This window comes from Chelonoidis abingdonii, chromosome 4 (genome assembly GCF_003597395.2).
Source record: "Chelonoidis abingdonii isolate Lonesome George chromosome 4, CheloAbing_2.0, whole genome shotgun sequence".
NCBI lineage: Eukaryota > Metazoa > Chordata > Testudines > Testudinidae > Chelonoidis > Chelonoidis abingdonii.
Genome location: NC_133772.1, coordinates 69,281,102 through 69,307,307, shown reverse-complemented (window position 1 = coordinate 69,307,307; position 26,206 = coordinate 69,281,102). Strand labels below are relative to the sequence as shown.

The following is a 26,206-nucleotide window of genomic DNA, read 5'->3' as shown; positions in this document are numbered from 1 at the left end:
TTTATAAATCAGAATTAATGTAAACTTAAATTCAGGATTGTAATTTACAGACATATAGGCATTATTTCTTTTATGTACTTACCTATCTCCTTGAAAATTTTCTTTTATGTTAAGCTGGATGAAGTCTTGAAAAAGTACAATGCATATGAAGTGGAGTGCACTGAACAGAAAATAGTTATCAATGATCTAACAGAAAAAGTTTCTACATTTAAAGAAAAGGTAACTCATTAAAGTGATGTGGAAATTTTTTTACATGTGCTTAGTTTGGCTTGATACATTATAATTGTCTAGCAGAATATGTAAGAATTAAAAGTACTTGCCATTTAAACTTTTTTGAATATGAAAGTCATCATAAAATAATCCTTCGTTACCATATATATGCATTCATAAGCCGAATTTTTTTAGTAAAAAGAAGCACCAGCGATAGGAGTTGGCTTATGAATTGGTATAGAGAGGGAGAGATGGGACACAACCCCTCCCCCCAACAGAGGGAGCAAGGAGAGGCAGCACAGCCAGAAGGGAAGAGGCAGGGCCAGAGTCTCTCCGCTTCTGGCCACGCTGCTCTCCCCCTCAGCCTCCAAAGCAGCTGCAGCTCTGGGGCTGGCAAGCTACAGCTGTGCCACTTGGCCCTACCCCCCAGAGCAGGCTATGGCCGAGCTGCCCGTGCACTGGAGTACGCTGCAGCCACGCCACCTGGCCCAGCCCGCTGGAACATACTGCGGCCGCACCGCCCGGTCTGGCCCACAGGAGCAGTCTGTGGCCATGCTGCCCAGATCAGAGACATCCTTCCCGGCCCTCCTCAGATAAGGTGAGAAGGAATGGGATGGGGAGAACATGGGGGTTCCAGGCTAGGGGTGGGGTCATGTAGGGGGTGGTCACAGGGGTTGATCTCCTGACTCCCAGATTCTCTCCCCTTCCCCCCCGCCCCCCACAAAAAAAATTTCCCCACTAATTGCTGTCCCGGCCTGTCAAGGTAAGCAGCTGGCGCTCCGGGATGCTTTTTTACTTAGGTTTACATGTGTGCCTGCAGACACTCAAGGTAAACAAACCATCTTGGACCACCAGCAGCATATCCTGATGGCCTGGGAGCCAAAGTTTGCTGACCCCTGAATTATAGGGTCGGCTTATGAACGAGGTGTAAAATTTTTTCCATTTTTACTTATCCATCTTCGGGGGGAGCACATAAATGAACCAGCTTATGATCGAGTATATAAGGTTATTTGTTACTATATCATTATACAGGTTTTTAGTTCAAGCATTGTTTAATGAGACTGATTATTTAGCTTTGAGTACTAGAAGCAGGAGAGCAGTTTTTCCTCTCAAGTAGCATATATTTTAACATTGTTTTCTTGATGTTTAGACCTTGAAACAAGATGCCGTGGTAGAATTGATGCAACTGGAACTTAACCAGACAAATGAAGAACTTGACAGATTGAACACAAACCATTTAGAGGAGAGATCTCAACTAATTCAAGACCTCCAGCGACGTGAAAGAGAAATTGACAACCTCAAGGAAGTACTAGTGGAAAAAGACAAAGAAATGTCTGCTCTCTCTTCCAGTATGACTGAGTATTCTGAACAGATTGTCATTCTAAAACGCCAGATCCAGTGCAAAGAGGAAGAAATAAGAGAAATGGAAGAAGCATTGACAAAGGCTGAAAGGGAAACCCACTTACTCAAAGAAGTTCAAACAGCTGATGTAAGAGATACAACCATGAAGATTTCTGTACTTTCTGAGCAGAGTAATATAATGGGGTTGGAACTGGAGAAATCTAAAAGCCAGACTGACGCTAAAACCAAAGAAAATGAGGAGTTGATAAGGCAAATCAGTGAGAACAGCATAACAATTAAGGATCTACGTTCTGAAATCAAGTCCAACAAGGTTACTTACCATAATAAGCTCATGGAGTGTGAGTCACAGATTACTTTGCTGAAAGAACAAATTAATAAAACTTCTGAAAAACTACAGGAAACTGAGACAAAACACAGGGAAGAAACTAAATATTTGAAATCCCAGCTTGACGAAAATAGCTCTATAACGGAGAAACTAAAGAGTTTGCTTAAAGAGAAGGAGAACAAAGAACAGAGTTTTGAGAAGGAGTTAAAATCAGTTAAAGAGTTATACAACAAGCTAGTTTTGGAAGCTGCAAATAAAGATGAAGAATTGGCTAAGTTATCCAGACAACTTGCAGAACATACTGAACATCAAGAAACAGTTAAAAAAGTTTTACAAGAGAAACTAGAGATGATTACATCATTGGAGCAAAAACTTCAGATTGTGGAGCAGCAAAGTGAAGAGACTAAACATAAATTAATTGGAGACCTGAAAGCCAAAGAGATGCAATTTGAAGAACTTAAGAACCACGTAACTGAAAGAGAAGAAATAGTTAGTAAGATGGAAGCAGAGACACAAACAGTTTTTTCAATTAATAAGCAGTTGCAAGCAGCTCTTGAGGGGAAAGAAAAAGATTTGTCAGAGCAAATAAAAGGAAATGAAGATCTGAGAAATATCATAGATGCTGTGGAAAAAGAAAAGCAACAATTAGTCAATGAAAATGAGAGTTTGTCCAAACTGTTGGACATGAAGGAGTGTGAGCTGTTGAAGAGAAACAAGGCTGTAGCAGAGATGGAGAATAAGGTATCTGTCAGTGAAACAGAGTACCAGAAAACACTGTCAGAGCTAAATTATGGTAAAGATGTGTTAATGAAAAAGGTTGAGCAACTTTCAACACTTGTAGAGCAAAAAGAAAATTCAGTTACAGAGCAGCTGCTAGAGAAAACAAAGGAATGCAATGTGCTAACCAATCAGCTGTCTGAAAGCAGGGAGCTGACACAACAGTTACATGAACAAATACAATCATTCATCATTCAACTGAAGGATGCTAAAGACAGAGAAGTAGAAAAAGAAGAAATGCTAAATAATAAGTTGGCTGAATGTAACACGCTAGTCCAACAGCTCAGCCAGAGTGAGGAAAAAATATTGTTACTGCAGAAACAAATTCAGGACATAACTGTGGATTTTGAAGCTAAAGAAGAACAAATCCTTCATAATGTTTCCTTATGTAAGCAAGTAGAGGAAAATAAAGTGGATATGGAAAAGTTACAGGATGAAGTTCGAAAGCTTAAGGAGGCAAATATAAAGTTATCTCAGTCAGTGGAAGAGAGAGATTTTACTATAAAAAATCAATATGTAGAGCTTGAGAATCTACATAAGCAGGTTGCTGAGAAAACGGAAAAAAATGCAATGTTAAATAACCAAGTAGAACTACTAAGGAAAGAAGTGGATGTGCTGAAACATGAAAAGGAAGACATTTCAGTTATATGCAGCAAAAAGTCAAGCGAATGTGCTGATCTTCAGTCTCATTTGACACAGCACCAGTCAGAAATTGTGTCAGTTAAGCACCAAGCACACATACTAAATCTAGAAAATGAAAAATTGAAAGTAGATATTGAAACAGTTAATGCTACAGTACTGAAAAAGTCAGATGAAATATCTGCCTTGACATCACACATATCTCGGCAAGATTATAATATTTTAGCTTTGAAGCATCAAATTGATAGCCTAACCATTGAAAATGAAAAATTAAAAATTGGTGTTGAGGAAAAAGAAGCTCTCCTTTCTGAGAAGGAAGCTTTGATTCAGCAAATGAAAGAAAACAAAGTGGCAGGAGAAGGGCAGCATTTGAAAATAATTTCAGATTTGCAAAATCAAGTAGAAGCTCTGAGCTCTGAAATCAGTCAGCTTAGAGAGGCAACACAAGAAAAAGAAATTGAATTTAAGAAGCAAGCCCAAGAATTAAAGTTGTTTAAAGATAAATCTGAGGAGTCTGATTTGCTTAGATTTCAACTGTCTGAGAATATGGAGATAATTTCTGACCTTCAGTGTCAGCTTAAAAATATGGTGGAAAAAACAGCAGAATTGAATCAGTCAGTTATACAGAAAGACGAGTCTTTAAAGCAAAAGATAGATGAATATGTTAATTTGAAAGCACACATTTCTGAAGTACAGGAGTCTTTCTGTATGCAGCAAAAACAGTTAGAGTCCTTGACCTCTGAAACAGAACAGTTAAAAACAATAGTTCTAGAGAAGGAATTGGCTGTCAATTGTGCCACATTAGTCAATGATAAATTGAAGACAGATCTTCATGAAAAAGAGAGAGAATGTGAGGTCTTAAGGAACCAGGTTACAGATCTGGAAGAAGCCACACTAAAACTAAAAAAAGAGATAAATGATCAGAAGAAAGTAATAAATGATATTAGCCAGTCCATGCTAGAAAAAGAATCTTCTCTTGTGGAAAAAACAAGTCTCCTCAAAAAGCTAAGTGACAGAGCAAGTGAAGATGAAGAGAAGATACAGTTAGTTTCTCAGCTTCAGAGTCAGATGCATGAACTGACACAAGAAATACAAAAGTCCAAAGAACTGGCACAGGAAAAAGAAAATGCTTTCTTATCTCTGCAGGAAAAGTTTGCAGCTCAGTACGAGCAAAGAAATACACTTAATGTATCACTTAGTAAGAAGGAGGAAGTTATAGCTGGGCTACTTAATTCGGTAAATGAAAAAGATGTCAGTGTACAGCTGGCAGAGCGCAACATTTGTGCTCTTACTAATGAGATAGAGATGCTTAGAGAGGAACTAGAGAAAAGTGCTGCAGCTGTGAAAAGCCTTACTAGTGTTTTGCAGGAAAAAGATGACAGTTTTGCTATTAACCAGAAGAAAATTGATTCTCTGACAGTTGAACTGGACTCTGTAAAACGTGAACACCAAAAAGCACAGGACCAAATAAATATATGGAAACAAGATACACAGCAGAAAGAATTAACTTTACAGACTCTCTATGTGCAGTCCACTGAACAGGCTAAAAATATTGAACATTTAAAGTCTGAGCTGAACAATGTACATTCCAAATCCTCTCAAGACTGCCGTGACAGCGCTCTTGTAATAGAGAGATTGCAGCAACAGGTGGATTCTTTAGTGAAGGAGAAAATTCTCTTACAAGAGATTATTGATAAGATGATTGTAGAAAACAAAGAACTTATTACATACCAAACTCAGTTACAGCAAAAAACAGAAGAACTACAAGAAATTCATGAAAAACTAGTAGTCACTGAGAATTACTCAAGAATGCAGATCAGCGCTGTCAAACTGGAGATGAAGAATGAAAAAGAGCAGTTACAGATGCAGGTTAGTGTGAAGGGTGAAGAAGTCTCTGAATTAAAGCTTAAAATTGAAAAGTTAGAACAAAGTCTAATTGAGTCAGAAAACAAGTGGGTAACAGAACTTAATAGGGCAACTCAGCAAAATGCCATTCTTAAAGAGCAGCTGAGCAGTTTAGAAAGTGAAATGAAACCAAAGGATGGTAAAATCCAGTCTTTACAGCAAGAGCTGGATGTTATAAAAGAGGAGCTAACTAAAAGCCTATCTGCATTACTTAGTAGTAGACATTTCTTCAAAGAAAAGGATGCAGAGACTTCAGATGTTGGTCAGCAATTTAGTAGTAGTAAAACTAAACTGGAAAGATTCTCTGCCATGGTATCCACTATTCTGAGCAAAGAAATGGAAGGAGAGGAATTTCAACTGCTTCTTTTAGAAAAGGAGAAAGAAATGGATATTATAAAAGATAAGTTAAAAAGTATGCAGTTGATAGAGAAAGAAAAGGAGCTGTTGCAGAATGATCTTGAAAAGGTGAAAAATACCTGTCATTCTGAAATTGAATGTCTGTCAAAAGAAATGGCCACTGTCAAAGACACGTTATATAAACAACAGTCTCTTGTGGAAGAAAGAGAAAAAATGTTATCAGAAATGAACAAGGAAGTCAATTTGCTTCAAGAGAAGCTAGATAAATCAGAAAAAGAACTCAAAATCTGTCATGAGAAGTTGAACATTGAAAGTAATAAAATAATGAGTCTCCTAGAAGAAATGGAGAAAAAAGACCTCCATGTAGAAAATTTAACTTCAGAGACTAACCAGCAGAGCGATATAATTTCTGCACTAAATCAGCAGCTGAAAGAAAAGGATTGTTTTGTTGCTCAAGTCATGGAATCCATGTCTAACGAAATGGTGAAGTTTTCTGAAGAGCGAAATACATTAAACACCAAACTACTGCACCTGGAAGCTCTTCAGAGTAGTTTAGTAGAAAATATTAATAGAGTAGCCCAGCAACTTGAAGATTGTAAGACAGAACTGCAACATAATCAGGTTAAATTAAGCAACAAAGAGACTGCATTTAATGACTTACTAAGTGAAAAAGAGCAGCTGCAGTTTAATCTTGAGAAACTAATTAAGGAAAAAGAGATCCTGAAAAAGAAGCTTCAAGCTGCATTGATAATAAGAAAAGACCTAATGCAAAAAATTGGAAAACTTGAAAGGATTGGACAGGAAGAAATAGAAAAAGAGCATAAAAAAATGGAGGAATTATTGAAGAGGGTTGATGAGTTAACACATCAGTTGAAACTTGTTGAAACACAAAATAAAGATCTTGAATCCCATCTTGAAACTCTGAAGCAACAGCTGTTTGAGAAAGAGTCCAAGATAAATAACATGAATGAAAGTTTTTCTGCCAAAGTGTTCAGTTTGGAGCAGCTGAAGGACAGTGTTGCAAAGTTAAAAGATATGCTTGCTGAAAAAGAAAAAGTATCTGAGCAAAATCTAAAGTCCATGCAGGAAAAGGACTCTATGCTTGCTCACATGCAGTCTGTACTTAGTGAGAAAGACAGAGAATATGGAGAGGAACGATCTCAACTTCTTGCAACTCTTGAAAATCTCAAGGCTGAAATAGTAGACGAGGAGGAATTATTGAAAGATACTAATTTGGTAGAATCTTATGCTGGGGACATTGGTGGTAATTCTGTGGATTTCAATAATGAAGTTAGTCAGCCAGGTCAATTAGAAGGAGATAAAGAAATCCTTCAAAAGAAACTTCAGGCATCACTTTTTACCTGGAAAGAAAATATTAAGAAATTGAAGAAAGAAAAAAAAGAATATACTAAACTTGTAGCAGTATTTGATGAACAAACTAAAGACCTTGAACTCCTCAAAAATGAACACAAAGCACTCCAGGAAGTTCATCAAAGAAAATGTAAAGAATTTGATTGTAATCAGTTGCTAATATACTCTCTACGGAAAGAGTTGGAGTCTCATGTAGCAGCACTTCAAGGACAAGAAACTATTGACCAAAGCAGGTTGGAATCAGATGAACAAAAATATGAGGTTCAAAATGTGTTAGGAGAATCAGAACAGGTAGTGTTTGAAATGATAGTGAAAGACAGTGAGTTAGAGAAATTAAGTAATGACTATACAAAACGTTGTGAAGAAGTAAAAAGGTTAAAAGATGAGTTGAGGAAGACAGCAGTTGAACTTGAGGAGAAAACAGAAGAGACAGTAGACTTGAAGAATTCTGTGAGTCAGCTGGAACAGCACTATGAGCAACACAAAGAGAGCCTGTTAGTTGAGATAGGTCAACTGCGAGAAAAGTTGGAAAAATATGAGACTGAGGTAATGGATCTTAAAACTATGATTGAACGCATGAATAACGAGAAGGAAACTGTAATTAAAAAGAGTGTAGAGGATTACAAGACTATCCAGAAGGAATCTGAAAAATTGAAGGTTGATCTTGAACAAGCCAATATACAAGTTGCAGAAAAGAATGAGGAAATTAAGGAACTGCATTGTACTCTAATGGATTTCAAAGATAAGTTTGATCAGGAAAAGGAAATATTGAAAGAAGCTGTGCAGTTACAGCTCAGTTTGCAGGAAAGCCAGAAAGAAGCCAAACATTTTAAAATGGCATTTGAAGACATGAAGAGAGAGAGAGAGGAGTTCATCAACAGTTTGGAGAAATCCAATGCAGAATTACTCAATATGAAAAAGGAATTAAAACATTTCAGCGAAGAAAACAAAGAACTGTTGATGGAATTAAGTATGTTACGTGAGAAGGCGGTAGAAGCTTCTGAGGTTAGCAATACTATGGTATTATGCAAGAAAGTTAAAGATGAAAATGCCACTGACAAGGAACCGGTACAGTCACATTCAGAAATTAATTTGCTCCACGGGAGATTACAAGACAGAGACATCTGTATTCAGTCACTGGAACTTGATCATTCTGATAGAGCTAAGCTAATAGAAGGAACAAACTGTCAAATTCAGAAACAAATAAAACCAACCCCAGAGCAGATAGAGAAAAATGTAAATGTGAATGAGTTTCAACCACAAGAGCAAAAGAATGCTGCAGATGAAAAGTCCAGAGAACGTCTCCAAAGAAAGCTCCAAGCAGCCTTAATATCACGCAAGGAAGCCCTGAAAGAAAACAAATTTCTGAAAGATCAGGTTGACAGAATAATGTTAGAAAAAGAAGAACTGACCAAAAAAGCATGTACTCTTGAACGCTTGTTGTCTGAACTTGGCAGAGAAAAACAAAACTCAGATACTGTTTCTTCATTATGTGAAGAGGAGACCCTTGTTTCTGAAAATGCTAGACTGTTAACTGAAAATGAAAACCTAACTGCTGCATGTGAAAGTCTTAAATCTACCATGGAGACTATAGTTCAGGAGAAAGAGGCTTTTTCTTTCCAACTCAATACCTTAAAAGATTCTCAGACAGTTGAATTAACAGGATGGAAAGCTAAACACAATGAATTAAAGCAGGAATATGAGTCACTTCTGCAAGCCTATGAGAATATCAGTAGCAAAATAGCAGAAATGAGGCAGGTTATCGATGTCACTAGAAAAGAAAAGCAAGAAGCTATTCACAGATTCAGTGAAAGGGAATCTGAAAAACATGAGCTTGAGAAACAGCTTCAAGAAGTCATTAATGAAAACAAAGATATAAAGGACCAATTGAAACAATTTGCTGAATCCAAACAATTGGAAATTGATGAACTACAGAGTGAAGCGGAAAGGCAGACACATGAACATGCATCAAGGATGGAAGAATACCAGCATCGTCTTCATGAAGCTGCTCTGCAGAACAAGCAGCTAATGGAGGAAAATGAGCAATTGAAACACACTTCTGAAAACTTAAAGCAGGCTTTAGAGAAAACTGAGAATGAAAATGGGGTCTTTCATAATGACATGAATGTAACTAAATTAGCTTTGGAAAACCTGCAAGTTCAAATGGAAGTGTCCCAGACTGATATGCAGTCTAAAATCAGTGATGTATTAAATGAAAGAGAATCATTATTAAAGCAGATTGCCTTATTAAATGATGATGTTTCAATAAAAGAGAGAAATATGCGTATCCTAGAGCAGAAGAGAGAATTGATTTCAGAAAGAGTGAAAGAAACTGAAGAATCTTTGGACCAGAAAAACAACTGTCTATCAAAGTTAGAAAATGAATCTAGAAGTCTTAAACAAGAAATTGTTAGCTTAAATGAGAGAGTTAAGATTTTAGAAGATGACAAGTGTCTTCTACAGGAAGAACTTGAAAATGTGCAAGAAACTTCTTACAAAGTAAAAAATGAGAGAGAATTTCTGGAGACAGAGTTGCTCAACCATATAAAAAAAGTGGATCAGCTGACAGACAGGCTGAAATCTGCACAGTTACAAAACAATTTGCTGATTCAACAGTTGGAAGACTTAAAGGCAGAGAAATGCAGTGTGATTAGGGAAAAAGAGGAACAGTTGCATCTTGTAAAAGTATTTGAGGAGAAAGTGAAATGTGCCCAGAGGGACAATAGTGGTACAAAAAACAAAACCAAAGAATTGCAAGAACTCTTAAAGGAAAAGCAGCAAGAAATTAACCAGTTGCAAAAAGATTCTATTAAATTCCAGGAACTGATTCTGGACTTGGAAAGATCTGTGAAATTATCACAGTCAAAGAGTGAAAAATTTGAAAAAGATCTAAATAATACCACAGAAAGGCTCACCAAGTCAAATGAAGAAATAGACAATCTGAATGAAAAGCTTTCTTCCCAAAAAGCTTTGTTGGATGAGTCAAAGAGTGAGCTGGAAAGACTTGCAGCTGAGAATTTAAGTGGGAAAAGGGAACTTAAGAAGAAAGAAGACCAACTACAAATTCAAAGGAGAGAATTTGAGAGAGAATTAGAGCTTGGCCGTGAGCAACTGAAAACAGTTCACAAAAGAGAATGGTTGAACCTTGAGGAAAGACATAATATTCTTCAGAGGGAGAAAGACAGGGCTGTTAGTGAGCTTCATCAGTTGCAAAAGGAAATCAACATTAAGGACTCTCAAAACAAGAAACTTCAAGCTAATTTGAATGCAGCTTTAGCCAGATTAGCAGCTTTTACAAAATGTATGTCCTCTCTTCAAAATGACCGAGACCGGGTAATTGGTGAAATGAAAACCTGGGAAATACAGTTCAAAGAGGTTATTCAAAATAAAGAGAAACAAATGGATGACAGTAGTAAGAAAATAATGTCCTTACAAGAAGAAATGAAGGACAAAGTGGCTCAGATACAGGAATTGACGATTAAGTATTCCATGTTAGAAGAATCCAAGAATGAAATGCATTTGTGGCAAAAAGCTGTAGATACACATCGCTACAGTGAGCTCTGTAGAATAAAAGAAGAAAATGTGACTCTTATCAACAGACAACAAGAATTAGAGATTGCTCTTCAGTCAAAAGAAGAAGCTTTGCACGCACTGCTTAAAGAAAATAATTCTCTTAATCTTCTTATAGAGAACAGTAGTGATGCAGAAAGAGAGATAAAAGCATTGGAAAGTAATTTTGCTAGAAAAGAACAGGAATTACAACAACTTCTATTTGAAAAGGAAAAGACCCATGCAGAGTTGGAAAAACAGATTGCCATTTCTCAGCAAATGAAGGTAATGCTGAACAACAAAGATACAGAAATTTCTCTACTGATTTCTTCTAAGGGTGGGGAGATTTCTGGATATCTAACTCAGATACAGACTCAGCATAGAAAACAGATTAATGAGTATGAACAGCAGATAAGGTCTCTGCAAAAAGAGAGAGAACAATCTGATGAGGCCTGTCAGAGAATGGAAAATGAATTGAAAAATCTCCAGATGAAAGCAGACAAAGCAATTGAAGATAAGGCTGAGATTGCCAGTGAAATTGATGCCTTTAAAAAATCCATGTCATCTCTCCAGTATGACAGAGATGATCTCTTTTCTAAATACAAAGATCTGGAGCATCATCACCAAAATGTTTTAAGTCAGAAAGACAATCTATTAGTGAACAGTGCTAGTGAGAACAGTGCCCTGAAACAAGAATTAAGAAAACTTTTGAATCGGATAGATGATCTTCATTCTGAAAATGCAATGCAAAGTGCACAACTGATAAAATACAGGGAAGATCTTAACCAAGTTTTGTCATTGAAAGATCATCAGTTGAAAGAGTTGCTTAAACAGCAACTGGATTGCATTAAGAACCTTGAACAGGAAAAAACTGATCTTCAAAAACAAATCAAAGAAATGCAGCTGACTAATAAATTGCAAAAGGAGAGTACCGAATCTTTAGAACATGAAAATAAAAAATTAACGTCCAAAGTTGAAGACTTAGAGTCTCTAATTTCATCAATAAACAAAGGGAAGTTAGTTTCTGAATCTGGAGGGAAACCACAAACTAGGGGAAGCGGGCAACATCAGAATGGAGATTTCAAGGCTAGTGTACAACCTGGTGAAAAACTTCAGGACAAGTTTCAAGAAGTCCAGATTGTAGTAGGTAAAAATACAAAAGATGTAGAAGATAAATACAGTATGACAGCATCTGAACACAATGCTAACTTCCTGTGGAAGGAAGCTGATGCATCTTCAGAGAAGGGGCTATTAGAAGCGCAATTTCAGAATAAAAAATTGAGATCCCAAAATGAGTCCTTTGGAAAAGCTATGACTGCTTTGCAAGATGACAGAGACAGATTAATAGAGGATTTCAAGGTACTTCAGAGTAAATATGCATCTGAACTCAAGTCTGAAAAAAAAAGAGCAGATGAACTTGAAGCTGACTTGAATTATTTTAAATCAAATCTCTTCAGTGTACTCAAAGAACATAGTTTTTTGAACCCAGTGCTTATTGATGGTGAAAAGAAGATCACTCTTGATCAGTTCGCTGATGAAATAGAAAATTTGTGCCAGACATTAATCACCCAAGACTCTGAGATTACCAGGCTCTCATCAGAGTGTGGGAATTATGTTCAACAGATTGATGCCTTTTCTAAGTCCATGGCTAGTCTTCAGGATGACCGAGACAGACTGCTGCAGGAGCTCAGCAAGTCAAAGGTAGTTCATGAAACTAAACAGGGCATGGCTTCGTTTCCCATTGCCTCTGACAGCATCAATGAGATAAATTATCTTAAGAGCAATTTGGAAATATTTCAGATGGGTAGGGAGTGACTGGTAAACTTTGATTAGATGTGTTATGTAAAGTTCAAAGAAAAATGCAAGGAGTTTGTCTCTTTTGGAGACTTGTGATGTTTTAATTTACTAATTTAGCAAAATACTAAGCAAAATGCAGGTTGAACAAGGAAAGCACAATTAGAATCAAACTGGTATCTTAGACAACAGGGACCAGTACAAACAAGAGAGGAATGAGAGGAAGCCATGTTTCTACAAATATAGTTTTGGTACTAAGAGAGATTTTTCTGTCATACAGTTTTCATTCTTGTTTACCAAACCTGTTTTTCATGTAGGCTAAAGAAGGAGATAGCCTTGCATCTGTTGAGATAGCGAAACTAAAGACCAAGGTAGATGACCTTGAGAGAGCCTTGCATCGGACAAAAGCCTTTCAAGAGGAAACTGAGATACAGATATCATCATACCAGAATGAACTAGCTGGATTAAGGTACAAATATTGGATTGAACAAAAAAGTATACATTGCTTACATACACTAGACAAAATGAAACATCCTCATACAATTATCTGACAGACAAAAAAAGTTTACAGTTCACCAAAAAATTGCTATGGAATGGTTTCCATTATGTGTGACATTCTATTTCTGTGACATTTTCTTTTGTTCTTCATTAACTTCATTCCTTTATATAGTGAAATGTTGCTCAACGTAAAAGACTCTAATAGGCCTACTTGGGAGATGATTTTTTTTTTTTGTCTTGTTTGGTGGCTTTGATATGTAAAATTTTAGTTTGGGTCTCTGTAATTAATTTCTTTGCTAGGTATTATATTGCTCCCTAGAAGATTAACCATTAATCATTTTTATGCAAAAGATGCATTTCCCACAAACTGTAACTGCTTTTGTAAGACAGCTCGAGATGTTGGAGCGTTTGTAAACTGTGCAAATTGCTCAGCTCAAGTCATAGTAATACTGAAAGTCATCCCAGATTGAGGTTTGAGCTGAATTCATGCTCCAGTAGGGGTTCACTTGAATTTTGTTCACGTCTCAAACTTTTGGAAAACTTTTTGGTGCTGCATAGGTGTATGTAAACTTTGGGCCTGATCCTGCAAGAAACTGAGTGCCCTTCACCCGGATGGGAACCAGTGGGAATTTTTTAAATGGTTAGCACCCTTTAGGAGGCACACCACTGGATCTGAACGTTTATTGGGATGCCGATCAGAGCATATTTCTAGTTCAAGCCTATGGGAAAGGACTCATTGAAATTAACAGGGTTTTTTTCTCTCTCTAACTAACTAGCTCAGACTCATCCATACAATTGGAAGTGGGAAATAGATTGTGATGGTTCATTTCAGCAGAAGCCATTTGCACTCTGTATCTGAGACTGGTATGCAGTGACCTAGTGCATTTCCCAGCAGTTATTGGAAGCCATCTCATCTTTGTGATATTGTGGTTCAGATAAAGGATCTCAGTGTTTTTACAAGAAATAGTTTCTTTTCTTGAGATCGAAGCTCTCCTGTTGAGCTGAGACCCACCCCACTTTAGTACTAGTAAATACTTGCCAACAGACATGAATCCATCAAACCTAATCTTAGCAATCAGATTTAACCACTGGGGGACGTGAATGAAGAGCATTCCAAAGTAACCTGCCCACCAGTTCCCTCACAGTGCTCACAAATGACTTTCACTCTTAAGTGGGAAGGGTTTGCTCTCTCCTAATGTCATGCATGACAGTGTCATGCAGAGCAATGTTGCCCAGAGATACAATTTGTTTCCTTAGTAAAGTGATTTGAGTCTGCATGAAACCTATCCAGGTCATCAGCATTTCGGTACGTTTAAAGTTTAGTAGAAGCCCTCATTATGTCTGTCATGCTGTATGGAGAGGCTCGTGACCAAAAGTGCCAAGCCTTAGGGAAGACTGTCAAAAAGCAGAGCAGATGCCCCAAACTAGTTATATGTTCTATAATTAGATTTCACCAACCCAGTAACAAACATGAACTCCCAAAGTACTACAGTAATCTTATAATGGAGTCATAAACAATCCCTTTGGACACACCAGACTGTGTGATAAATGGTCATTTACAGCAAAGATCACAAAATAGGTTGCTCCCAGTCCCAACAGACCAGTCACTTACCCCAGGTAAATCTGTACCTCAGATCTCACACCAAAGACAGTGCTTGGAGCCAGTCTTATAATAAACTAACTAAAGGTTTATTAACTAGGAAAAAGAAATGAGCGTTAGTTACAGGTGCAAGCAAGCATATACATACATATACATATACATATATATATATATCTCCACAGAGAGAGAGAGAGAGAGGAGTTTGTCTATGATTCATAATGTGGTAAATTTGTAGTAATTTATCAATTCAAAATGTCTTTCAGGGCTAACTCATGCCAAGCAGCATGGGATTCACTATGTTTATTTTTAGGAATCTTTGCCCCAGACAGCATAAAAGTTCCAGTTTCTCCTTTTCAGGGATTTTTATCCCTTCCTCTCCAGAGTCCAGACGAATGGGATAAGTTCATGTGTAAGTCTCTCATTCCTGGAAGGAATTAGAAATGCAACCAGCGGAGCCTTTCTCTCCTTTGATGCTACACAATACCTCATTTGCCTTTAGTGGGCCATCCTGTGTGGAAGATGAGCCCTTTCCCTTATTAATTATTATTTTCCTGTTTAGTATATTCTACAATTACCGAGGTCTACATTGCAAATAATCAATATAACTACACCATGGGCTAGAGGAGTGAGATCAGTATGTGCAGCATGCTACAATCATCTTATAAAGTGTTAACACTTACTTATCAATTTAGCATTATCAAAAGATATTAAATGTTAACACACAGATCAGCAAGACTGGTTTCCAGCTGTGCATTTGTAAGTGTTCAGGGAGGCCTGAGGCCATGGCATGAACTGGCACCTAGTCTGCCAGCATCACTGTCTCTTCCCTTGTCAGCAAAGTATGTGCAGTATGTTTTTCCATGCCTTTTTCTCTAGGCTTTCTAACAGCAGAAGTCTTTGAAGGGCTGGAGCATGGATGTGTATTTTCAGCTACTGATCTGTGAGTGTGTGCACAGCATGGAGTTTTTCAAAATCAGTGAGGCAGCTTCATTCTTCACGTTAACTTTTATGCAGTATGTAATAATTAACACCTCATTTAATATTTTGTGTTCAGAATGGAAAAAAACCTCCTGCTGACAGAGTCCCAAACACTACGAAATCAGTACCAGATGGCTGTTGCAGACAAGGACCGGCAGATTGCAGAATTACAGAAATTACAGCATGACATGATTGTTAAGGAATCTGTGTCCATTGGTAGCAATTACCCAATCAAGGTAAACGAAACCAAATTTTAAAAAAAATCAAACAAACAAAAGCACTTGGTCAGTTAATATTTTTAATCTTGAAAGCCATTTCCAAAAAGAGAACTATAACAAAGTATGAAACCAAAGCATTGGAGGATAGCAAATAGTGTATGTATATTTAAATAAAGCTCAAGGGGTGATCCAGGGATTTACAGATCAATAAACCTAACATCTGTACCTGGAGTTCATGATATATTGGGTTTCATGGTTTAAGCAAAGGAAAATCATATCTTGTAAGTATTCTTTGAATGTCTCAGTAAAGAAATGGATAAAGAAAAACTAGTTGACAAAATTAAACTGTCAAAAAATCTTTGACATGGTCCCTCACAAAAATCTACTAAAAAAACTAAGTGTTTTACTCACTCAGTACAATGGGGTCCTGGTCCTCCTAAGTGTTACAATAATACAAATAATAAATAGTCGTGGTAAGAAGCAAAGTATTGTTCTGGGTCAAAAATCTGGCTAAGAAACAGAAAACAAAGAGTTAATAATAAATGGTTTATTTTTATCTTGGCCAAAAATTAACAGTGGGGTGATTCAAAGTTGTGTGTGAGATCCAGTGTTACTTAATGTATTTATTAACGATCTAGATGGGGAATGAGCAGGAAGGTAGCAAAATTTGCAGGTGATACAAAAGTTATTTAGACTAGTCCAGTCCAGAGAGAAACTTCAGAGAGACAAAGAAGTTGTGGCACCTTGTAGACTAACAGACGTATTAGAGCATGAGCTTTCGTGGGTGCATGGCATGATGGGATATTAAACCTCATGTTTCAGGGTGTAAGCTAATCTCTAATTGCTGGAAATTAGGCAGAGACCAGATGTGAGGGGAAAGTTATCCCACATGTGTCCAGTGCAAGGTTTCTTGCACCTTCCTCTGAAGTATCTGGTAGTGACTGCTGTTGCTGACAGAATACAGAACTAGATGGACCACAGATCTCATCCAGTCTGGTAATTCTTCTGTTCCTCAGATCTTGTGTATGAACAATAACGATCTAAGAAAAAGTGTTATATTAACCTAATGTCATCTTTGATGTTTGTGACCCAAAGGAAAGTTGGAGTAAGTTAACCTTTCTAATTTGGCGAATGACGATAACAGTTAGTAGCCAAGATTAAGACTATAGTGTACTAATAATTTCTGATCATCAAATCATGAGTAATATGCAAAACTTTCTAACAGAGGTGGCTGGTGGAGTGTGGAATAGTATCTTGAAGTAACTGGTATAAGGCCCATTGTATGATTATATATGTAAAACTGGTACTAGAAATGATAGGCAGGAAACTGCCCTTCATTGTTGAAGTTGGATAGGATTGTAGAATAGCAGGCCAAATAGAGATGGACATGGCTCATCTTCTGTGATTCAGTGTAATGAATGATGGTGTATTTTTGTAAAGGGATACTCTCTGCTTGAAATACATACTTGCAAAATAACCACCTTTCTTCTTCAGTGTTACTAAAAACTGATAGAACTTTAAAAACGCTTTTCATTGTTTTTCTTTCGTTCATTTTCTGCCTTTTTGCTTCACTGAGACACTTAAAATCAGTGAAGTTAATCTCATTTGTTTAGAGTCATTTTCACTTCATGTTCTCAGTGTTGCAGTGGGTGGATTGGAAACACCAGTGGGATGTTAGTTTATGCCAATGTTCCCCAAACTTTTTGTGTTGCACCCCTCCCTACCCATAATAGAATGTGTCCGCACTGCAGCCAAGAACAGAGACACAGTCAGGGCCAGGGCTGTGGTCAGAAGTCGAGGCTGAAGGCCACAGGTGGGGCTGTGGTTGGAGCTGGGGCCAGGACCAGGACAAGAGCCAGCACCTGAGCTGTCACTTGAGGTGGGGCCAGAATGGAGCTGGAGGCAGAATGGGGCTGGGTGGAACTCCTTCCCTCCTCTCTTCCTCAACCCCCGCCCCACCCTGTGGGGCTGGCCCAGGTTGGGGTCCACTGGTTTATGTAAATAAAAACAGTTTTTATTCAAAACTTGGGACAGGCTTATGAAAGGAAAATAACAATGGGACTGTAGACATCACTGATTTCAAAGTGTGTTAAAACAATGGATTATATACACCTCTACCCCGATATAACGTGCCCTGATATAACACGAATTTGGATATAACACGGTAAAGCAGCGCTCCGGTTCGCAGGGCTGTGCACTCCAGTGGATCAAAGCAAGTTCAATATAATGCAGTTTCACCTATAATGTGGTAAGATTTTTTGGCTCCCGAGGACAGCATTTTATCAGGATAGAGGTGTATCATTATCAATTTCTGTAGATTTAACCTTGAATTTTTGGGTGGTGTTTAAGCCATTAGAAACAGTCACTCTGGTTGGAAGTACAAACAGTCCCGAGCAAGTGAAACATCTTTTAGCTGAGAGGAGCCAGCTTCAGAATGAACTGCAACGCTGTCTTCAGGAGATGCACCAGAGGGAGCTGCGTTTCGAGCAGATGAACTCAAAGGTAGGGCAGGTGATAGCTGTAACTACTCTGGGTGAATGTGGAGCATAGCTAATGTGAATATAGAAATATTTTCATCTACCTGAATCTGGGAACTATGCATATTTAATTTGTGTACTGTGTATTTATATTACTACAACATTAGATCACACAACATAGTTGGCTCAGAGTGGAACTGGCAAGCTGAAAATCTAGAATGTCTTTGAACTATAGCTGTTGTTTGACCGAGACAGGGCCACTTGACCCTGCAGTTTGCAATGCCAAAGTTGCAGCACCAAAACTATATCACATTCAAAGCAAAAAAGACTACAGTTAAAATGGGCGCAATTGAAATTCCTCCACACTTAGTACAATATTTGAGCCATGTTGTGTTAAATTTTCGAAGTGCCTTAAAAATGCATCCATAAAATCAGCAGGTAAGCCCATTTGTAATTATAAATCAGGCAAACATGTATGCACAAGCAGTTGTGTGTGCAGTTTTCTATCTTGCACCGTTTTGTGAGCAAAACTCTATTTGTGCATGCATGTTTATAGATGACCTTTGGAAAAGGATCCCTTTAAAATCTTTCCTTTTGTTTTCTTTTGAAAATTATCAACTGCTGCCTTTGCCATCACACTGTCTGTTGATTCCCTTTTTTTTAGCCTGTACAATTGCTCTTTTTAACTATAAATCTCATCTCTACAGTATATCTCTTTAGAGAGAGAATTGCTAGCTCTTGTTTTGAAAGGTTGAATTGTTTCAGGTAATGCAGTCAGTAGAAGAGAATGCTGTACTGTCTGCCCAGTTGAAGACAGTATCCCAGACTCTAAGAGAGAATCAGCTGCGTTACACTGATCTGCAAAATCGTTATTTCAGACTTGAGAGGGAATACCAGACAGTGCAAGTTAGTTCCTTCCAAGATACTGCTCAGGTAAAATGAACATAGTATTTTTCTCTGCTTTCTTTTTAGTCTCATGACCCAATTCCTGATTTTAGCCTGAAGTGGTCTTGTCTATGCCTGCTGTAGCTCGGCTCCCTGAAACTAACGTTCTTTGGCAATGCAAGCACTGACATCCAGGTCTCTGCAGACCTTGCTGTCTCTGTGCTGGCTAGTGATAGGCACACGCCAACCTCCAGTGCTCAGAGCATTCCCTGCAGTGTCCAGCCCTTCACCTCTGGACACTCACGGAAATTACCAAGTGGCCATCTCAAGGGGATAATGTACACAGTGGCTTGTTTGTCAACTGAGGATCAGCTCGTGAACATCATAGCACTGAGATATATTTATAATGAAAACAATCATACGTTTATTATCAAAAGCTAAGATTTAGAGAGCGTGAGTCAGGATAATAATGGAAACAGGTTACATATAAAACAAAATCAATATATGCTTCTTAGAGACTAAACTTTAACAGGTTAACCATCTGTCTAAAGAAGGCTTGTCTCACCTAAAGCAGCCTCCCCATGTTTCCAACCAGTATAGCTGGGAATCTTCTTTCATGAATGCAAAAAAGCTCTGCTCTTTTTGTTTCCTCGGTGAAGGAGCAAATGGTATTCTTTTCCCTTCTCCTTTTATACCCCAAAGTCCATCGCTTTTGTCCCCAGAGTAAGGACGAACCCCTGTGGTTCATTCTCTAGTTTGCTGACTCCATGTTGGTTTCACATCCTCTTGCTGACATTGAATGCAAATAAGGCTTGCTTTGTATTGACCTACAATGCTTAATTTACTTGTGAACTGAGGCAGGCAGGTGAATATACATGATTTGTCTGGCAGAAGCCTGTTTGTCAATTTTTCCTTGATTCACACATTTTTACAAACCTATTTTGTGTGTGAGTGTGAGAGAGAGAAGCATGTTTTCTGTTGTGTGTGTCTGTAGATGTCCACGTGCACATATAACTTTTTGCATGTATTTGTACATGAATCTCACACTGATATTAATGATCATTGTGATCTTGGCTTTATTTAAGATCTCAAATGATATTCTTAATAGATAACTACTATGAAAGCAGAGTGCTAGTTGTAGTGAGATTGTCAGACCTGGTAGATGTTGCTGTTACAGAACAGTGAACACTTTTGCCAGCTGTACCAGTAGGCCTCTTTCACACTTATGACGTTTCAGTTCTCCTGCTTTCCTGTTCTTAATAAACATTGCCTTAAAGCTTTGAAGGGTGCCTTACCACCATCTCACTCTCTTTTTTTTTTTTCAACTAGTCTTCCTGCATTACCTTGCTAGTTTATTGGTAGGGATCCCTAAGTGTAAACCCACCATGTCTGTCCTTTTTTTGTGTCTGCAGTGTGCTGCTGATCCCCTGCTCACTGAAGGCCTTTGGGGATTGTTTTAAGACTTTCTCTCTCAATTTTGTGTAAGTGTTCAGCCTGCTCACTCACCCCATTTATTTATTCACATGCAGAAATCCCCGATGACCAAACAATAAATGTGCAAATGGAAGTCATGGAATCTTTGAGTCTTGTGGCTTGCATAGGAAATGTCCTCCTGGCAGCAAAGCAAAGACTGTGTGTACATTTGAGAAGTTATAATCCCAGAATTTGAGGATTAAATGACAGAATATCAGATACAAACACTAATGGAATTAGTGAACTAGTGGAACTAATGTTTTTCAACTGGCAGAACAGATTTTGTAACAGGAAACATGGTCATCAGGTTCTTATTTTTTAAAAGTATTATTTTAATATGTTATATTTTCCAGGGTGAAACTAGAGCAGAAGTTCCTCCAGGAGCTCCACAAGAGAGAACTGCAGTTATTGTTGAAATAGACAATATGGAACTAGATGAACTAAGAAAACGGTCAGGATTGATTACATCAATTTATGATGTTTCTTTTCTTGTTTATGACAATGCTGCTTCTGCTCTACTGCTTCACTCTCCTGTTTCTTTGCAAGGCTGTTTTTGGAAGATAAAATTGATGTTTAAGAAACAGAATGTTTACAGTGAATTTATCAGAGAGGAAGGATGGTCCAGTGGTTAGGGCGCTGACCCAAGTTCAATTTGCTTCTCTGCCACAGACTTCCTGTGTGACCTTGGCACCTCTGTGCCTTGTTCTCCATCTGTAAAATGAGGATAATAATGATTCCTTACCTCACAGGGATGCTGAGGATATATACATTAAAAAGATTGTGAATCCTAGGACTTGGAGGGACCTCGAGAGGTCATCTAGTCCAGGCCCCAGGACTCATTATTATCTAGACCATCCCTGACTGATGTTTGTCTAATCTGCTCTTAAAAACCTTCAATGATGGAGATCCCACAGTCTCCATAGATAATTTATTCCAGTGCTTAATCACCAGAGTTTTCCTAATGTCCAACCTAAATCTCCCTTGCTGCAGTTTAAGCCCATTGCTTCTTGTCTTATCCTCAGGTTAAGAAGAACAATTCTTCTCCCTCCTCCTTGTAACAACCGTTATGTACTTGAAAACTGTTATCATGTCCCTTCTCAGTCTAATCTTTTCCAGACTAAACAAACCCAATTTTTTCAATCTTCCCTCATAGGTCATGTTTGCTAGACCTTTAATAATTTTTGTTGCTCTTCTGTGGACTTTCTCCAGTTTGTCCACATCTTTCCTGAAATATGGCACCCAAAACTGGACACAGTACTCCAGCTGAGGCCTAATCAGTGTGGAGTAGAGCAGAAGAATTACTTCTAGTCTTGCTTACAAAACTCCCAGAATGATGTTTGCTTTTTTTGCAACAGTGTTGCACTGTTGACTGGTATTTATCTTGTGGTCCACCATGACCCCCAGATCTCTTTCCACAAGACTTCTTCTGAGGCAGTCATTTCCCATTTTGTATGTGTGCAACTGATAGTTCCTTCCTAAATGGAGTACTTTGCATTTGTCCTTATTGAATTTTATCCTATTTATTCAGACCATTTTTCCAGTTTGTCTAGATCATTTTGAGTTATAATTATAAACACTTTGAGATCTACTGATAAAAAGCATATTTAAGAAATAGGCATTATTAAGAGTATAGTTGAATTAAGTCTTAAATATGAAAAAATTTGAAGTATATTTGGTGATATTTTATTTTTAAAACGAGACCTGTCGTATTCAAGTTATGAGTCTTTGACTCTGGATCAGTATTACAATTGGGCAAACAATGGATTTTTCAGTTAGCCGGCAATTCCAAAAAATGTACAAAATGGTTTTCAGGTCAAACTGAAAAGGAAATTTTTTGAAATTTCAGGGAAATCAAAAAGTAATTTTTTTTAAATTGGGTCAGAACTGAGCTTTTCGTTTCAGTTTTGGGGATTTTGACAAGAGCTAAGGAGAACTAGATTCACAGAAAGCAGATGAAGAGAAGGATGAGTCGTCCTCCCTTATTATCTTTAGGCCAGTGGTTAGGAATCTTTCTTGGGATGTAAGAGAAACCCAGGTTTGATTTCCCCCCTCTGCCTGATGTGGACAAGGGATTTGCACTTGGGTCCCCCACATTGCAGGAGAGTGCCTAGCCACTGGACTATAGGATATTCTGGTGTGGGTCTTTCTCAGTCTCTTCTGTGGAAGTCTTTGGAGCAGAGACATGAACCTGGTTCTCCCACTTCTTGGGAGAGTGCCCTAACCACTGTGCTATAGAGTCATTCCCACGCTTTTTTCCTGGCCCAGTGACTGAATTGCCTTATGAATGAATCACTTCCCAGCCATTTTGTGACCCTAGTCCTCCTTTGCTTATGTCAAAATATGTGAAATCAGAAAAAGAAACTTTGAGTCTGATCAGAGCAAAATATTTTAACATTACAGAAACATTTTGAGTGGTTTGGTTTTCTTGAAACTATTCAGCAAACTCAACATGAATTTGTGATTTAGTTTTGGGTAATCCAAGACGGGTGAAATATTTTCACTGAAAAATGCAATCTCTAGTCAGCATACCCGAACCTCTGTAATAAATACAAGTAAATTAAATAAAAGGATGATCAGGAGATTTAATATTCCTTTCTGTGCTTAAATTGATTTAGTATTTGCATTTGCTGTAGGCTTGCAGAGACAGAGCAGCAGTATGATTCAGTGCAACAGGCCCTGTCACAGCTGACAGAAACACTGTCAGAAGAAAGGAGTAGGAGAGAAGCTGCGGAAGAGGCCTTAGGACTCACTGAGGAACAATGTAAAAGGTTGGAGATACTTGCACAATATTTTCCCTTTTCAGACCATATGAGCTGACCTTACAATTGGAGCTATGCAGCAATGGCTTATGTTCACAGGGAAGGCCTTTGAAAGCAGTGAGGGGCGAGGGAGTTCCACATGGGCACAGAGATTCATTCGAATGGATCTAATTGTAGCATCAGGGCCTAAATGACCGATTGCAGGTTTTTTCCTCTTGGAAAAATGTAAGGCTTTTCCTTCTGAGTTACTGTGGCTGATGTTAATACTGAGTGTCTAGTGTGTCTAAAAATTTGAGCTTGAAGTTTTTATTTGTTGTTTGCCATTGTTTTTTTAGTGAGGTTAGTGATGAAAAATGTTGGATTTCCATGACTAGGTACAGAACCAGTTTGACAGCAGTGAAAACTTCTACACTGCTTGGCTAGTGTGTCTCAAGCGCAAATTGCACGGTCTTTGTGCTGATCTAAATTAAAAAATGTCTACCAATTTTCTAGCTGAACTCACTAGTCAGTACTGTTTTTCCCCCCCTTGAATTAGCAGAGCATTCCATGTATAACAGATTTTATACATAGCCATGTATTAATTACATCCAAATAAATAAAATCACCATCTTAATTTGACGAGTACTAAGTCATTAGCTAGAAAGAGGAAAAGAAAGTTTAGGGTAGGATGAATAAGTAAAACATCCAGAATCAAAAATAGAGGCTGAAAAAGACAAATAGTTTCCTTTTGTTTTCTTTACCAAAAGAAGTAAGCAGTAGCTGAGCTGTACAAAAGAATATTTTCATAGGTAGGTGATGATTGATAATGGTACTTCTAAAGAGTAGATAACTCAGTCATGTTTTCCCCTGCCTTTTCAATTTCTTTTCTCTAGACTTGAAATGAGTAGTTACAGATCTGTACCTAGAGAATACACTGTTCAGATGGAGACTGAGGAGGAAAGAGAGGCTTTGATCATCAGTCCTAGTGAACATATTGTTGTACGTAAGGTAAGTAAATGTATAACCTGGAAGAAATTCTGAGTCATAAATTGCCTAAAAATGAGTACTCACCTTGTACACCACCAGCCGCAAATGGCTCAGAGAATGGAGTAGTCTTTTCTCTTCAAATGATTTTAATTAAATCATATTTGTAATAAATATCCTGAAAGAATGGAGCAAATAACTACGTGTGCTAAAATGAGTAATAAAAGAGTAAAACTGTGAACAACTAAACACATTGGCCAGATCCTCAGCTAGTACAAATCATCATAGTTGCTTTGGCATCATTTATACTAGCTGAGGATCCGCCCATTGTATGCATAAACACTCCCAGGTCAGAGATTGCTGTTGTAAATATATATATCTGGAGGTTGTCTTTTCAAGGGGTAAACTAGAAGAGAAATATTACAGATATGTGGGAGTGTAATGAATTTACTGAATATATTTTTGAATCAAGCACCTGAAAGCAGCCAGCATCTCTCTCTGTACTAAAAATCAAACATCTAAGAATCTTTTATAGTGCCCAGAGATCATGATGATGGGCATACTCTGGAGAGATACATATGTGTACGTTCAAAATGTCAGTAAAATATTGAAAATAAAACAGTATGTTTGACTTTACCTTTCAGTATGCTGTGTTATGGATGGTAACCTGGATGCAAACATCAATTAAATAAAATATACACCGTTTATGTATATTTTGGGTGTATATTGGGTATTTACATGTATTATATAAATTGTGTGTGTGCATATAATGTTGTCTATATCTCTGTTCTGTGTGCATGTAATTAAATATTACAGTCATCCTGTTGCCTCTCTCCCCCACCCCCTCGCTTATTTTTTGTAACTGCTCCATTCTCTTCCCCATGAATTCCTTATTTTAATGGCACGTGCGCAGACACCCTCTTCTGCAGACCCAGTTGGAAGGATTACAGTACTTCACCAATCTAAAGTATAATGAGAGCTGCTCTTGCATCTTTTTTGATGATTATTTATTTGAAATTGTTTCCTACAGATGAAAGGAGGAGCCCTTTCTTTCAAAAGATGGCTTCGAGGGCGAAGCCTTTACTGCTCCAAGCTGCTGACCTCCAGAGCAAAATCCCGCTATTTATTCCTCACTTACTTGGTGACACTACATCTTCTTGTTTTTCTGTGCCTCACTGGCATTCTCTAAATGCACTGCAATTGCTGGGTAAATTATTTTCCTTTAGATAATGGTGTGCCAACTCAAGATAATGGACTTTTCACATGCTGTTGTTAAACTATGCACTGGACACAGTTGTATATATCCTCATGATAATATGTGCATTTTGAGCTTCTTGCAAGAAGTTTCTGTATATCGTGGTTACTCCAAAGCTGACTTGAATTGCTCCTTAAAAATGGAATATTATATTTGCTAAAGAGAAGATATTCCCCTTCAGTGTAACCTATAAAGAAACTGCTCCATTATATTGTTTGGGAATATATAATGATTGAATACTATTGAATTGGGTTGTAAATGGTATCTTTTCTATATAAATTTTATTTTAAGAAAGTTACACTATAAATTTTAAAGGAATATCAACTATTACTGTTTGTAGGCTTCTTGATAATAGCAAGAAGCTTTACAGAGTGCAATAAAAAAAAAGTTGGGTTCATTGTGGGTTTCTTGACTGGAAATAAAACTCTAAGAACTGAACTTTGCTCTCTGGATGTGTGAAGAGTAAATACTTGTAATTGTCTGTGTTGTTGCTAACAGGATGCACAATTATGTAATTATATTAATGAGAAAAGACAGCTAACAACAAGGAGAATATTGAATCAGAATTAAGACATTCCTCTGTAATTAATCTCAAACTGCTTTTAGCCAGATCACATCACTTCAAACTGCAGTTGCTCTAACCTGTCTCAGTTATCTGAATTACTATTATTTTTTGCTTGTTATACTAGCTTCTGGCACCCCAGGATCAGGCTCCACTGCACACATGGGGCATCCGAACTCCTGACTTTTGCAGTTTTCTTATGTTCTCTTAAACCTTTGGATAAATAGGTTGTGTGTTCATGCACACATT

At 37.7% G+C, this 26,206-nt stretch overlaps 1 protein-coding gene across 3 annotated transcripts in view; it reads left to right on the top strand.

The window, feature by feature from the left end:
- Positions 1 to 25,833, top strand: part of LOC116825211 (uncharacterized) — a 64,969-nt gene extending 39,136 nt beyond the window's left edge. For all 3 annotated transcript variants that reach the window (XM_075065256.1, XM_075065255.1, XM_075065254.1), the window contains exons 20-29: positions 115 to 219; positions 1,361 to 12,196; positions 12,607 to 12,758; positions 15,442 to 15,601; positions 17,933 to 18,085; positions 18,826 to 18,993; positions 20,772 to 20,869; positions 23,052 to 23,186; positions 24,050 to 24,164; positions 25,171 to 25,833. In XM_075065256.1, coding sequence (XP_074921357.1) covers positions 115 to 219; positions 1,361 to 12,196; positions 12,607 to 12,758; positions 15,442 to 15,601; positions 17,933 to 18,085; positions 18,826 to 18,993; positions 20,772 to 20,869; positions 23,052 to 23,186; positions 24,050 to 24,164; positions 25,171 to 25,329 — 12,081 coding nt within the window. In that variant the 3' untranslated portion in view covers positions 25,330 to 25,833. The remainder of the gene's footprint in view (positions 1 to 114; positions 220 to 1,360; positions 12,197 to 12,606; positions 12,759 to 15,441; positions 15,602 to 17,932; positions 18,086 to 18,825; positions 18,994 to 20,771; positions 20,870 to 23,051; positions 23,187 to 24,049; positions 24,165 to 25,170) is intronic.
- Positions 25,834 to 26,206: the final 373 nt, after the last annotated feature.